We start from the raw sequence: 16,025 nt of genomic DNA on the forward strand, positions 1-16,025 counted from the left end.
GGACTCGTGCCGTCGTCCTTGTTGTATGCACTCCCAATTCCAGTGGTTGGGACCATCTCAGGGACTCCATATGTTCACTGTGTGAATTCATATGAGTATTCCAGGCCAGTTCAGGCATCCTGGTTTCCGTAGTGTGCCTCCCCCCCCAGGGGTTGAGGCACGCTTCCCAGTGTTATCCAATGTCCTCTGTGTGGGTCTTGCGGAACAGCAGTGGATTCCTAGCAGCCCCCGAAATTTATTGAAACTGCTGTAGGGCGGCTTAGCTGGGCACTGGAAGGGGCCAGCACCATGGCGTTTTATTAGGGATCCCAATTCGTCAGGGGAACCCGACGTACGTCGGAGTTCCCTGGACGAAAGGGAATGTCTCGGTTACGTATGTAACCCTCGTTCCCTGAGTACAGGGAACGGAGACGTACGTCCCTTTGCCATGTGGCTGCACCTTCGCAGGGGTCCGTTACTTCGGCTCCTCAGCGAAAAGCGATGATGCAATGTTTACTTCCGGCTTTTATACCCGCGCTGACGGGCGGGTCCGCGGAATGCAAATGTTGCATGCCAATGTTCATTGGCTTTTTGTTTAGTTTCTCGAAGGTAATAGGCTCCCTAGCGTGATCCCAATTCGTCAGGGGAACCCGACGTACGTCTCCGTTCCCTGTACTCAGGGAACGAGGGTTACATACGTAACCGAGACGTTTCCGAAGTTTCCATAAAATGTTACTTGAGCAACCGATCAACATATTCAAATGATTTCTAGATGATAATGTGACACTGAAGACTGGAGTAATGATCCTGATTTGCATCACAGGAATAAATTACATTTTAAAATACATTAATTTAAATAGAAAACAGTTATATAATTGTACTTCATATATATATATATATATATATATATATATATATATTTAATATATATATATATATATATATATATATATATATATATATATATATACAGTATATACAACTAGACCAAATAAATGTTCTGACAAAAGGTTCTTCTGACAAATTGTTAATTACAGCAGTATTTTAAAATGTTTCATTAATTTGAATTATTAAAAAAATGAATGAATGGTTCAGTGACTCTTTTTTCATTACTTGATGAATCAGCGTTTTTGAAACAAATCTCTTGAATTAATGATTCAATGACAAACAAATGTTTAGGTCACTTGTCGCCATCTAGTGGCGTGATGATCTAATTGATTCAATCGTTATTTGAAGCGCCAATAAGTTACTTTCAAAAGGTGCTTTTCTGTACTTTGGTCACTACGGATCGAACTATAAGCTTTAAGCTTTTTTAGGTATTGTGAAGCCTATACCTATACATGACAACTGCTCTTTCTTCTTCGTCAGCGGCAGTGCGAACACAGCTTTGAATGTTCTGGTGTCATTTTGTCAAAGGTTTAATAGACAATCGAATCGCTGTTAGGAATCTTTAGGAATAAGATCAAGTGTGTGTTTGAATCGAGATTGCGGTCTTTTAACGATTATCGTGCAGCTCTAAAATATACATTACACACACATGATCATGTTGTCTGCTCTGGGGTGAAATTCACACATCTTTACACACAGGTCGATAAAGTCACTGCCTACATCATCAGGGGAAGAGGATGAAGATGTGGCTCGGGAGCGTGAACGTGTGCACAAGGGTGGAGCTCAGAATGAACTGCTCCAAATATGTGACCTTACTAAGGTATTTCCTGTTCCTGTGGCATCCGTGAGGTGCAGTGTTTCATTCCATTCTTTCAGGGATGATGAATTACCAGCTTTATACTTTGAAAAGTGCCATAGTTATGGACAGTTGTGAAAAGTCGGGTGAACAGTTGATACCAGCTGGTCAACCAGCTAAATGAGCTAAAACACTTTTGAACCATTTAAAACCAGCAAACAAGCTTTTTTTTCCACAGCAGGGTTATTCTGATCAATACCGCTGTCCCCACTTCAGGCTCAGAAGAAACACCAGATTTTTTCTGTGCTTACTCCTTTAAAAATGAGTTGACATCAAAGAAAAGTTTAGTTTACCGTGAATGCTTGTCAGTATATTCGGCAGTACACTTTAACCATAATTCAAAGCCTGTAAATAGAAGCGATAATTACCGTAAATTGCATATAAAGATGTACTTTAGTCCTAATTAAGTCGGTCAAAACACTCTAAAGTTCTGCTAATTACATTTGATATCAAATTAAACTATAGCACATTTTTGTTTAATTACAATTAACATGCAATTAGGTGTCTGAAGGTGTCATTACATTCAGTTTACACTTAAGTATATTCTTTTAAAGTTTATTATTTCCGTAATAAGTAAAAATGCTTAAGTATGCTTCTTTTTTCACAAAGATAGACTTTGAATATTCAGGGAAGCGGCTCGTGGTTCCAGGTGTGCGAGTGTACAGATGTGCACAGGAGTGTCCAGTGATTAAGAGTGAGAGTTTGATTTGTCCTGTTCTGTAATCAGACGTCTCTCAGCGTTAAGCTAGACTGGCAGAGAGCAGCTGTCTCTACTCAAGAGACGCCGTGTGTGTGACATGAATCACGGGCCGTTCTTCATGAGCCTGCGGCTGAGAGTGGACAGGTGTTAATGTAGAAGATCCTCACCACTTCTTTCCCAGACATCTCAGACCGACTGAGTCCTCATATTGAATATTCCTGAAAGAATAGTCTAGGTCTAGGAGAATGTACAGTTCTCAGCATACACACAGCTCAAACAACACTTTTTATGGATTTTTGCTTTTCACTTTAAGTTGAAATTCCTTTCTGTGATGATGGACAGATGCTATTTACAGAATTACTTTTATATCGTTAGTAATATAATATTTCAAGATGAACATTTACTGGAAGCCGTTTAGGTGTACTTGATTATTCATATATCATTTTTTTGAAAAATCACATTCAAATGTTTGTCAAATATGATCCATCAGGCTTTTGAGGAATGTTTATTTGTTCATCTCTCAATCATCTCCGTATTGCATTGCATTATATGTTTTAAAGCTACAGAGCTTTGATAATCTATAATAATCTACTACTAACCTATTACTTCATATATCAGACTTTACAGGGTTAATAGGTTCTTAGTAGTGCTGGGCAACGATTAATCACATCCAAAATAAAAGTTTGTTTTTACATAATATATGTGTGTGTACTGTGTATAATTATTTTGTGTAGGCTATATATATATATAAATACACACACATGTATATATTTAAGGAAAATGTGTTATTTATGTATAATATGCTGTTTGTATATTCATAATATAAATTATGTATAAATATATATGCAAATATTTCTTAAATATACATGCATATGTGTGTATTTATATATACAAACTTATTATACACAGTACACACATATATTATGTAAACACAAACTTTTAGTTTGGATGCGATTAATTGTTGCCCAGCACTAGTTCTTTTAAGAATCACATAATGTGTTGAAAACAGTTATATATTTACAAAACAAACAATAAAATTTTATACTTTATTTTGACGGTCCACTTTAGACATTCTACTAACTATGCAACTTTGCAAATACATGTCAACTAACTCTCATTAGAATATTAGTAGACTGTTAGGTTAGGGTTAGAATACGTTGACATATACTGTAGATGCAAAGTTACTTCTAGGTAGTAAAATGTCTGAAGTGGAACATCAAAGTGTTAACAAAAAAATAAAGCTCTAAACAGGCATGATACGATTATACTTTGTGATATTTTTTTTTCTTATTTTTTTCTTCAGATGTACCGTGTGAAGCTCACTCCAGCCGTGGATAAAGTCTGTGTGGGTGTTCCTGCTGCAGAGGTAAATGACACACACTCATATAAAATGAAAACTTATTTTAAGCACTAATAAGAAGAAAGTGTCTAAACGAATTTCATTATTTTTTAATAAGAGTGTAATGCCAAAGGTCTTTAAACAACTTCAGCCTCTAAAGACCCCATGGAATTACTTTTTGCAGATATGCATTTAATTTTTGGCAGCAATAAAAAATAAATAATGAAATTTTCTAATATTTTATTACTGTCTTTTATTCACCTGATACCACCTGCCACCATCTAGTATTAGCAAGAAACAAATATTGACTCATTGCTGTGATGCTCTTTGAAAGCTACTAACTGTAAATATGTCAACACTGGCTTGAAAATTGTGTTTTTAATTGGGTCGGAGACGTATTGTTTTTTTTTTTTTTTTTTTTTTTTTTTCTGTTAATGCATTTCTCACTAAATCATTGTGTGTGTTTGGTTTGCAGTGTTTTGGTTTGTTGGGGATAAATGGTGCAGGTAAAACTACAACTTTTAAAATGCTGACTGGAGACATCACCCCGACAGCAGGAGATGCCTTCATAAACGGATACAGGTACACTGTATAAAAGCAATAGAAGTAATTATGAAATTACGTATAAAGTACTTAAGTCTTACTAAAGAGGGTAAAAAAAACATAAAAGTTCACAAAATTTTTTATGCATAATTGGTCAGGGGAAAAGAGGTGCTTAATCTTCAAATAGTTATTGTCAACCTCGGGAGGTCGAACTAAATATTACTGCGTATGAGCTGTTTTATTTTCGGATAATTTTTTGACGAGCTTTACCTAAATGTAACATAAAATAATCAAAATCAGAATCAAAGAAATACATCAGAATTGGTAGCATGGTTGCAAATTATAGCCTAAATTGAGTTCACTCAGTTGAGTCTAGCTAGTTTGCCAAATGTTGGTTTTGATCAATTAGATTTCCCAGAAATTAAAGGAAAATTTTTTTATCATTAATTTCCCACAGTAAGCTGGGTAACCTAAAAGGCCCTTTTTCAAAGTCTTGATTTTGGTTTTAGGGTTTACTAGAATAGGTTTTCATGCTTGAATGTTCAAAATATTTTTTGCATATTTTACATTGTTCCAGCACCTCTTTTCCCAGTCTGCCAGTAACACTTTATAGAGTGGTGTAGGTATGACATCACTTTGTAGGGCACTACGCGGAAGCGAGTTAGCATTTTAGCACTTCCGGTTCCATCGTCCTGAAGTCAATGGGTTTTTGAATGGGGTTTTGGTTAAATGACTGAAATTAGGTCCGCAGTGAACGCAAGCTCAAGATGCATTCACGTTGTATTCATAAAATAATATTACCCCACTCGTGATTTTTTGGAAGCTGTTACGTGTCTTGAAAAAGGCGGTTGCTAACAAGTGGCTAAATGGGAATACAGAGGCTGTCGGGGAGATTAAACATCACCGCGCCGAAAAGGCTGTTAGTTATGCTGTTAGTGATGGTGACGTTGAAGTCATGGGACGGTGGTGTAGTTCATTTATAGCCTACCTTTAGCTTTTTACTTCTGGCGACTGAATTTAGGCTTCAAAATTCATCAAAGTTGTGTTCATCTGTGATAATTATCTTGATGGACAAAACGTCCAAGTATCATAAACCTGATCATATAGCTTGTTTTTAGCGATAATCTAAAAGCCTATGGGAAAATCCTATTGGATTTTTGTTGAGGGAACCAGCGTGATGCTGACTGCCGGTTGGCCTACAAAGGGATGTCATACCTGCACCACTCTATTTAGTTCATGTCTCTATGAAGCCCCTCCTTCCGAAAAGCACATTGTACTCTAATTGATTGGCTGGAGCAGTGTGTTGTGATTGCTTAACCGCTTCGAGTGTGTTTGGGAAATGTTACCCTCCTTCAGTGTTGGGAAAAGTGTTACTCCCTAAAAAAAGTAACTACCGGTAATTGCCTTATTTCTTTGTTGGAAAGTAATGTGTAACAAATAAAAAGGGTCTAATTTTGGCAAATGTAAAGGTTATTTACATAGGTATATACATAGGACAAAGGTCCTTTCACGCCAAAAGTGAAGTGATGAATTAGGAAATGCAAATTAACCCCTGTACAGTAGAGATAAATAAATTTTAAGATTAATGTTACTTTACTCGTTACTTTAAAAAAGTTAAAATGTATAAAAGCTATATAGACATTTAAAGAAAAAATAATTAAATGACAAACACTAAAATGAAAATGGAAAATACAAAAATAAAAAACAATAAAAAAGTGTAATAGTATCTCAATTAAACTAAAATAACACTGCTTGTTCCAGCTAAAAAGTGTTATGCAGTTGCTAAGGAGTTAAGAGTGATTTCTTGTTTAACTTTTCAGCATCCGCACTGAAATGCAGTTGGTGCAGCAGAATATGGGCTACTGTCCGCAGTTTGATGCGATAGATGACCTTTTGACGGGAAGAGAACACCTGGAGTTCTACGCTCGACTCCGAGGGGTTCCGGAAAAGGAGGTTTCCATGGTAACACAGCCTGCGGTCTTTGTTTTGTAGACCCTTAATCTTTGTATCTAAAATTCACTCTGTCCATGGAATCTCTCTCTCTCTCTGCTCTGTGTGTGTGTGTGTCTGTGGTTCATTCTGTAGACCTTTCAACAACAAAACCATCAAAGTGTGTGTGTCTGTGGTCTCACAAGTCTTTGATCCATTACAACTGGTTAGCTTGTGCAACATCACACACACACACCAATGTTATTGTGTTTTTCATTTTCAATATATTATATTGAATTACATTAATATGTTTTTAGATTATATATATAACATAATATTAAAATATTATTATACATTACTATATTTATTAGATTATACTGCATGATATGTGCAAGCAAGCGCTTCTGTTTCTCCCCTCACTGTACTGTAAAGTTTTCTCACCGGTGAATAACACATGATGTAATCCAATGGTGTTGTTTCTAGTCATCTCGCTTCTGGTCTGTGCACGTTCATGTGTTTTGCAGGAGGCAATTTGCAGGGAGGGTGGGATCGTATGCTTTTAATGCTAGCATTTCCCAGATCACCAATTGCACCTTTAAGACTGGATACGTCTAATTCTTCCAAAAAGAAGGATTCAAATGCCAAAATGGTTCAAAGAATGATAAATAATTGGGTATATTGATATATGGAGAGAATTCCGCCCCGGGGGGGGAAACAATTTACTTTTTATTTATCATGTCATTATATCAATAATTATAATTCAGATAGGCATAGAATCAAAAACTGTAATGACCACTCTGGGGTATACCTTATTCTCATTGATATTGCCATCAATAGGGGAACAACAGAATAAAGCACTGGTGGCTGAAATAATGATAGACTAGTTAAATAGTGCTATATATCAAAGTTTAAAGCAAATAAGGCACTCGGCGCAGAACATTATATGTCTGAATAGTACAAAATATTTAGACCCCAAATTACAATGCTGCTTTAATTATATATATATATATATATATCGATTCTGAGGTTTGTCTGGAATAGTAGAAGACCTAGGATAAAGTTTAAGACATTGCCATTGGTGAAGGAGAAGAAAGATGGAGCTCCACCATGTCTTTAGGATTATTATTATACCACACAGTTGAAACATTTAGTATGCTGGTGTATACCAAGCTTGAGTATTATGTTGGATAGCTTTTGACCCAGGTTTTGAACCTGCTATGCTGGACTACATATTTAAACAGTGGGTTTGGAGAGGCATTACATCTTACTGTTCAGTCATCTCCAATGGAAAACTAGAGTCATCAGGTCATTTCAGAGACATGTGGACAAGAAAAGCAGGATTTCTATAGATTCCTGCAAGTTAGATTATTTTAACACAAAAAAAAAGTTAAAGATTATTGACAGAAGATTATAATTTGGTTACATTATTTTCAAATGCACATATATTAGAAGAACACAAAGCTGGTTTCAAGTTTATATGGATGTATACAAGCCTCTAAGAACCATCCGTCAAAATACATTAAACAAAAATCAGTATTGTGTCATGTCATATTGCCATCTGTTGGTTTTTATTTTATTTTATGTTATTTGGGTTGTAAATCATTAGTTTCATCTTAGTTTTAGTGTTGAATGGGTGGATGTTTATTTGAATGGATGTATATGCAGTGATATTCTCTCTCTTTCTGTCTTTCAAGGTGGCTGAGTGGGGTGTTCAGAAGCTCGGCCTTGTGAAATACTCCGAGAAATCTGCAGGAACGTACAGCGGCGGCAACAAGCGCAAACTCTCCACTGCCATGGCTCTGATTGGCTGCCCTCCTCTGGTCTTCCTGGTAAGACACGCTTCATCACACACACACCTGGCACTCCAGATTACTTCACCGTCCCATCAACATTCAGACAATCAGCACCGATTCAACTGAGCAAGTCGATAAACGTGTCTTTAGTTCCGTCTGCGCTCAAATACACACATCCAGCACAAGCTACAATAGAAGCTGGAATGTGTTCTTGTGTCCAATCTTTCTATTTTTTGATTGTGAATCTATGTAAATGTATCTACAGAATTGAGTGTTGTAGTGCCAATGGATTCACAAATTTTTTATATTTTTTATTCATTTATATAACGCTTTATAACACTTTCAAACTGTTATCCTAAATTAAGTTTAGATATCGTAATCAACACTCAAATAACAAATTGTATGCAAACATGTAAACTGCACATAAGGCAGTTTTTGCATTAACTAACTTCTACATTTAATTACGATTTTACTCGCATTTGTTGTTGAAATATAATCATATACACACTGGCTGTCATTTTCATGACAGAATTTTAAACATACAATAATTAATCAAAACATCACTAACAGGTTAAGTAAATATTTAATGAATATAGTGCATAGCGAAATAGTTAATTTCTCTAGCTGACTAACAAGCTGTGGACAATGAAAAACACATGAAAATTTGCGGGACGAATACATGTACTGTTACACCCCAATTACTATTTAATCAAATGTCAAGGAAGAAAATTTAGTTTTGTGACATAAGGTAAAGTGAGGTCAACATCAATATTGGGCTAGGGCTGGGCGGGCGTTCGGTACGCCATGAGAGTGCGATTTTACGGTTCGGTTTGAATATCATTACTACCCTACTCCTCAACCAACACCAGTGTGTAACATCCACTGCAATCATCCAGATGGCAGCCACAATTTCACCAATGCGCGGACCACACACCATCTAGGTGGAGAGGAGAGAGAGTGATCGAGCCAATTCAGTGGATGGGGTTTATTTGAAAACCATGATTGATCTGGGCCAATGCAAGGAATTTGACCAAGACACTGGGGTTACACCACTATTCTTTACGAGAAGTGCCATGGGATTTTTATTGACCACAGAGAGTCAAGATCTCTGTTTAACGTCTCATTTGAAGGACGGTGCTTGTTATAGTATATAGTGTCCCCGTCACTTTACTGGGGCATTAGGACCCACACAGACCACAGGGTGAGCACCCCTGCTGACCTCACTAACAACTCTTCCAGCAGCAACCTACTGTAGTTTTTCCAGGAGGTCTCCCATCCCGGTACTGACCAGTCTTAACCAGCCTTGGGCCACTGGGGGATATGGCTTTAATACTCTGCTTCTCATCCTTTTTGACTCCAAGTCCTCTTATTATTACAATAATAATCAAATGATTAGGATGGACAACTTTTTTCTCATAATTTCTACCCAACAAAATATGTTTTAAAGACTTCTCCAGTTGTTTGTGATTTACTAGATACATTTTTTCTCATATTTTTTACCCCTACAAAAAAGATTTTTACAGTCATTTACTGTATACAGATTTTTAGAAAATATATATTTTTCTCACAATTTGTACCTACCCCATAAAAAGGTTTTTGAAAATATTTTTCCATTCGTTTGTGATTTACTGAATAAGGATTTTTAAATATATATTTTCTCAAAATTTCTACCTGAAAATATTTTTGGATATACCGGATAAAGATTTTTTTTTTTATTTTTTTTTTTTTACAATTTCTACCCAAAAATATATTTAGAAGTTTGGCATGACTAGAAAAATATGGTAAGACAGTGAGATGAGATTTGTTTGAAAGTGAAAATCCCAAAAAGAAAACTCAGTCTGAGCCGCAGAGACAGAAATCAAACGGAAGTATTCAGACAGATCGGTTCAAAGGAGTAAAGCCTCCAACACAAATCAATAAAGCAGGTAAGAGATTCAGAAACAGGCTGACTCAGAAACTTACAGACTAACATAGGAGTATAACAAAGTAGATACCGTTCAAAAAATGTGGGGTCGGTAAGATTTTCATCCTTGCTGAATAAAAGTATTCATTTCTTTCAGTCTAAAAAATAAATAAAATTCTTGCTGACCCCAAACTTTTGAATGATTGCGTATAAATACAAGGGAAACATACACAACTTTTGATGAACAAGTGAGGCTGGTTAACCAAAGTGGCAGCTACTTTATATATTTTTGGATTTATGAAGACCCATATACTGTGTGCAAAAATGACTGCCAAAATAATAATAGTATTAAAGCCAAAGCAATTTATCAAGATATTTTTTGGAAAATATTTACTTTGTACTCTATTGATGTATATTTACAACATGTATTTGAAGCGCTGATGATTGTAGCCAATCACAGACATATTCAATGAGCGCGTGAGTACAATGGGCAATCAGAGGTGTTTACGATTCCGCTCAAAGCGTCACAATTTTTAAATTTCAGTACCGACTTGGTACCGAAGTCGGTACTTTTGACAACACTACTTTGGAATAAACAGAGAGTGTAGATGCCATTCTTCGTATGATGTAACAAGTATATCAGGTGTTATAGGAAGTGTTCCCGGTTCCAGCCGACCTAGTTTATGCAGCCTAACAATCACTTATTGTAACTGATATGAATAATATAAATTGATAATGTGCTATGTGATTGCCAGGTTACAGAGGTGTGTTTTTAGTCTAGATTTAAGCTGACAGAGTGTGTCTGCTTCTCGAACAATGCTATTAAGACTTTTCCAAAGTTTAGGTGATTTAGGTGCAAATTCCCATTGCATTCATTTTTTGGGGCTGCACTCTTAAGGGCCTGAGTGTGCTCGTTGCTCCACGGCATTGGACCATTTTATTTAATATTATGTAAGCGCAAAGGAGCAACTGTGTCTAATGTGCTGGAGTCAATAGTTTATGTTGCAAAATTGAGTTCTAAGCTATCTGGGATGCTGAGGAGATTAAACTGATCAGGAAGATTATTTATAAAGCCATTTTTAGTGGTAAAGTGATAGTTCTACCATATTTGTAACAGGTAATCTGTATCTGAGATGTCATCACTCTGCTGCAGAATTTCAACAGCATCAGCATTGATTCCATGTGACAATATTAGATCTAAAGAGTCATATTTAAGGGTATAGGGGGTGATTTCAGACATAGCGTGGGCTTCAGCTAATGTGCAGCTCATTGTGCTTTCAGTACAGCAGTATGTCATGCAGGATCTTATGCTATGAATGCATAAAAGCATAATAAACGGCACAGTGACAACTACACAAGTGGTCTGTTTAACACCCAGTGTCAGTCTTTTTATTTCTCCCACTCTAAAATAATTATATATTCTGTCTTCAACAAAGAACAAAAATGTCTTTCTATTTTAGCTATTATTAGACAGGAATTAAAGACACATATGACATATAGCAGCACAATGATCATTCTCTCTAATGGGCTGATTATATAGTCTAGTGATATGATGCACAGTACAGCAGAAATCATACAGAAAGAATAAAACAGTTTCCGATGTATTTACGACAGACTTTTTCCAACATCCTGAGAAATGTAATTTTGCTGACATCTTTTTAACAAATAAATACAAACTAAAAACCAAACAAAAATATGTCAGCCTGTTTTTAATGCTATATAGTACAATGATAAAAGCTTCAGGCATTACCAAGATTTGAATATTTAATGCCCATTTATATATACCTACTGCAGGTTCTCTAGTTTGTTCACACTGATTAATGTTTATTCACACCCACAGAAATGATTATATGACTCCAGAGAATTTACAGACTCTGGCTTGTGTAAGTGCTAACAGTGCAAACACATCTAACAGCAGACTGTAAACAAAACAAACCTTGATATTCAGTCTGATTCGAAGTTCCAAACTCTCCTGTCGCTTTATATAGTCAGAGTCATGTGGGTATTAGCGCAGAGCTCTGTTCTGATTGGCTAGAGGAGAAAGTGGGTGGAGCCTTTACGTTTATGAATGAATGTGCAGGAACATTTCAGAATCTATAGACCTTATGTGCCTCTATATATTCTCTGTATATTTATATGGCTTCACTGTTGAAGAGTAATTAACTGGTGGATTTATTTATTGCAGAGTTAAAAGGTTAGTTCGCCCATTTAAGACATGAGGTTGTATGCAATCCTTACCAGCACTATAGTGCATACACACTGACCCACTCTGTGGTCACCTCCCTGGTCAGAGTTCTGGCCGCTGGAAGTTTTTCAAGAAAGTAGTCCTGGTTAGTTTCCGGGGCCACAAAACTGTGCGTTTTTACGTGAAAAAATTGTTTGCGTTTCAAAGCTTGATTAATTTACATCACAAAAAACACGCCAGACAAAATTCATACCTCAGTTTTAATCGGCACTATTTTCTTTCCATTTCTATCAATTTGCTGTCAACATCAACAGTGCGCACGTTCCGATCAGCTGTTGATAGCGCGACTCGCTGACAACATGTCTGACTACGAAACTTCTGAGGATGAAACCAATTTGAGCACAATGGCAGACGGAACAGACTATATTAGACTTCTTTTCACGTGATTTCCACTGGAGTCTAAACATCGGCTTGTTTACCGTACAGTTTAGACATGGGATCATAAAGTTAGTAAATAGAGCTTACTCGTGTTACTGGTACAGCAAAACTCTTTAAAATTAGTTTTTTTTCTTTTTCCTCCTTGGTTGGGGATGTAATCGTCTTCTCTGAAGTGAGCAGAGTAGGCGATGGCAACCAGCCAAAGCTGTCTCATAGCTATATCCGAAACAGGAAAACGATGGAATCTGAACGTCGATCCCGGCACATTCTTGTGGTCACAACCTGGGAATTTACAAGTTCGCACGAATCGCACCATTGTTCATTTTCTACTTTTTACGTCGTTGTCATTCGATTGTGTAAACACTATGGAACAGCTGATCGGAACCATAGGATCGGAACGTGCGCACTGTTGATGTTGACAGCAGCGCGGATTAATAGAAATGGAAAGAAAATAGTGCCGATTAAAACTGAGGTATGAATTTTGTCTGGCGTGTTTTTTGCGATGTAAATGGGCGAACTAACCCTTTAATGAAAGTTACCATGGTTATTGTAATGTTTGAAGCGGATGTCATAACAAATACCAGTAGACCGGGAAGATCTTAAAACAATCTGTTTATTCATAATAAATCTGTAAGATCTTTTCTTCGTGCTGTGGAAATACTAACTGGAAGACAGAACACAATGAGCGCAGCGCTGAAAAGGAGCGGGGCTACAGTACATAAGGTCAATAATTAATAATAAGTGCATGTGACTCCACAAAAGTTTAAGGTTAAGGTCAAGGTCAAGCAAACTTCTTCACAAGTAGAGCAAAATACACGCATAGCAAATAAATGCTTTATATTGTCAGTGTTTGTTCATGTTCTTCTAATGCATTACCTAATGTTAACAAATGGAATCTGTAAATTGTGACCGAAAACTTTAATGAAACTATGATTTGAGCTGTATGAATTTCGTTATTATTCATTTTTACCTCGTCTCTGAAAGGACATTTTTCTTTCAGATGTAGCTCACTTCTAGGGACAGTTTTATCCACAAAATAAACACACTCACACACACACACAGACGGGAGAGAACGTCCTTGAGGATTAAAGATAAAATGAAGAGCGGAATAACGATAGAAAAGATTAAAGAAGAAAAGAACACAGCACTCCAGGTCACTCGTGGGATATTTCTAATGTATTTCCAAGCGAGATTTTACATTCCGCACACACGCGCCTCTGTTTGCTGGCATTAAAATCTCATTCTGCCTGACGGAGGCTCATATGAAGTAATCCACGTTCATAACCTGCAGAATAACTCGTGATTCGCTCTCTGCGGATGCTAATTAAAGGCGGAATTACGAGGCAGGTGCTTGCAGCGTGTCCGTCCCGCTCTGAATCACTGCAGAGGACGGAGGGATGTCGTCATGTAATGATTCTCTGATTCAGGGTCAAAGATCACGTGTTATCCATTTCTACATCCAATGTCCATCTTGTTTGGAATTGCATACTAACACGCTTATCTTATTATTGGTGCAAAATATTGCACGTTCTGTGTATAATATGCACATTTTGGTGACACTTTATTTTACAGTGTCCTTGTTACATGTTACATGTACGTACTGTAGTAATAATAACCATACACTGTGCATAATTACATGAAACTAACCCAAAACCAAACCCTAACCCTGGATTATTTAGTAAGTACATGTTGTTAATGCAATTTAACATTTGCATGAACTAAGATTAATAACTGATGTATAAGTGTTAGTTCATGTTAACTAATGTAGTTAACTAATGTTAACAAATAAAACATTATTGTAAAGTGTTACCCATCAATGTGACTTGACTTTAAATATGCAACATAATAAGTTCATGTGACAGCACTGCACTGTAGTAAATTGCTGTTTGAAATATTTCTCACTGCATAATGCATACTGTTTCACATTCTACATTGTCGTGTGTGTGTGTGTGTGTGTGTGTGTGTGTGTGTGTGTTTGCTTGCAGGATGAGCCCACCACAGGTATGGACCCCAAGGCCCGCCGGTTTTTGTGGGACTGTATCCTCAGTGTGATCAAGGAGGGGAGATCTGTTATTCTCACCTCACACAGGTAACTAGCATACACCTTTACTCAGCTGTCTAAATAGGCTGGTCCATAGACTTCTGTTGTTTTTAAATGCACCAACTATAACATATGCTACCTGAAATATTCCTGCATTTTTATAGTTTGAAAAACGTTACCGGTATATATAAAAAAAAAATATATATATATATATATATATATGTGTGTGTGTGTGTGTGTGTGTGGTTAAGGAGGTACAGAACACCCTTAAGCCCAAAGTATACTTTTTTTTTAATGTGTGTGCTAGTGTAAGTGTATGCCTACAGTCAAATGCGTAGCCTATCAAAGTATACTCCATTTGATAGCGCGCACAAACCCCATGTGGTAGATACATGCGCTCATAGTTATTTAGTTTTAGTTATGACCGATAAAATGTCTTTGTATTCTATTAAACTAATGTCTCATAACCCCCTCAAACAAGCGCCCGTCAATGCAGGCGTCTGTTTTATTGCACAACTTCCAGCCTTGAATCTGTAGCAAAAGGAAGTAGCTCCACACACAAGAGTGCTTTTTAATACACCCCGTTGTTCTTTATTTATTTACACACTTCCACACTTGACAGTGCCGTCAAACTGTTTTATAAACGCAACATGACACTTGTAGTTGTGCGATATGGCTCTATATACGCGCGGCTGTATATTTTCATTATTATGTCATTTTAAATTACATAATAATTTCCCTTTTTTATATATGTCAAATCTCTTACTTAGTTATTTGGATATGACATTGAATCTCAGTTGAGTTCTCAGTTTAGCCAACATGAATTAAAAATAGATAAATCATAGAATCAAACATTATTGTAAATTACATATACATGTTACATACATGTAAATCACACACAATATTATATAACGCAACACTAATTCAAATCCTCTTCTGTGCATTTTACCTCTGCTCTAGCTTGTTCCTGGTCTAACTTTTTAATAAACATGAATTATGAGCGTATTTCATAAAGTTCAGATCTTCATGTCTAATGTACTGAGCATGTATGACTTCCGTCTCATACAGTACGTGAACCTTTATTATGTCAGTTACTGATATGTTTGTATGTAAAGGGAAGGTCACATCTTTCGCTAATTGATGCAATGTGTCGCTCCCTGGCAATATGACAGTTTAGAGATTGAGCTAATGTACGTTTGTCCCACGATTTGGCAGTAAATCTGTTTGTTTTTCTGACTCGGTCTCATTGGCTGGCTGTGCAGGTGAAAGGCTTTCATGTGCTTCATAATGAGCCTCATTTGAATGTGGTTGGAAGCGGATCCTGAGCTCTGGGGTTTCTGATGCTTTGATGGTGTTTCTCCAGAGATCCATGCTAGGAACGGCCAGATTTAGATGAAAACAGTCAGTGGAAACCTTTCCTAATGCTGCCAT

General features: G+C 36.7%; 1 protein-coding gene across 1 annotated transcript in view; it reads left to right on the forward strand.

Moving 5' to 3' along the window:
• LOC306994465 (phospholipid-transporting ATPase ABCA1-like) overlaps window positions 1–16,025 on the forward strand; it is a gene marked incomplete at its 5' end in the record, with an annotated part of 117,999 nt that overhangs the window by 83,500 nt on the left and 18,474 nt on the right. Inside the window, 6 exons of the mRNA XM_079604979.1 lie at window positions 1,567–1,687; window positions 3,727–3,789; window positions 4,238–4,344; window positions 6,126–6,267; window positions 7,929–8,063; window positions 14,539–14,642. Of these exons, the coding sequence (XP_079461105.1) occupies window positions 1,567–1,687; window positions 3,727–3,789; window positions 4,238–4,344; window positions 6,126–6,267; window positions 7,929–8,063; window positions 14,539–14,642 (672 nt within the window). The remainder of the gene's footprint in view (window positions 1–1,566; window positions 1,688–3,726; window positions 3,790–4,237; window positions 4,345–6,125; window positions 6,268–7,928; window positions 8,064–14,538; window positions 14,643–16,025) is intronic.

Source organism: Phoxinus phoxinus (assembly GCF_949152265.1).
Source record: "Phoxinus phoxinus genome assembly, chromosome: 2".
Classification (NCBI taxonomy): Eukaryota; Metazoa; Chordata; class Actinopteri; order Cypriniformes; family Leuciscidae; genus Phoxinus; species Phoxinus phoxinus.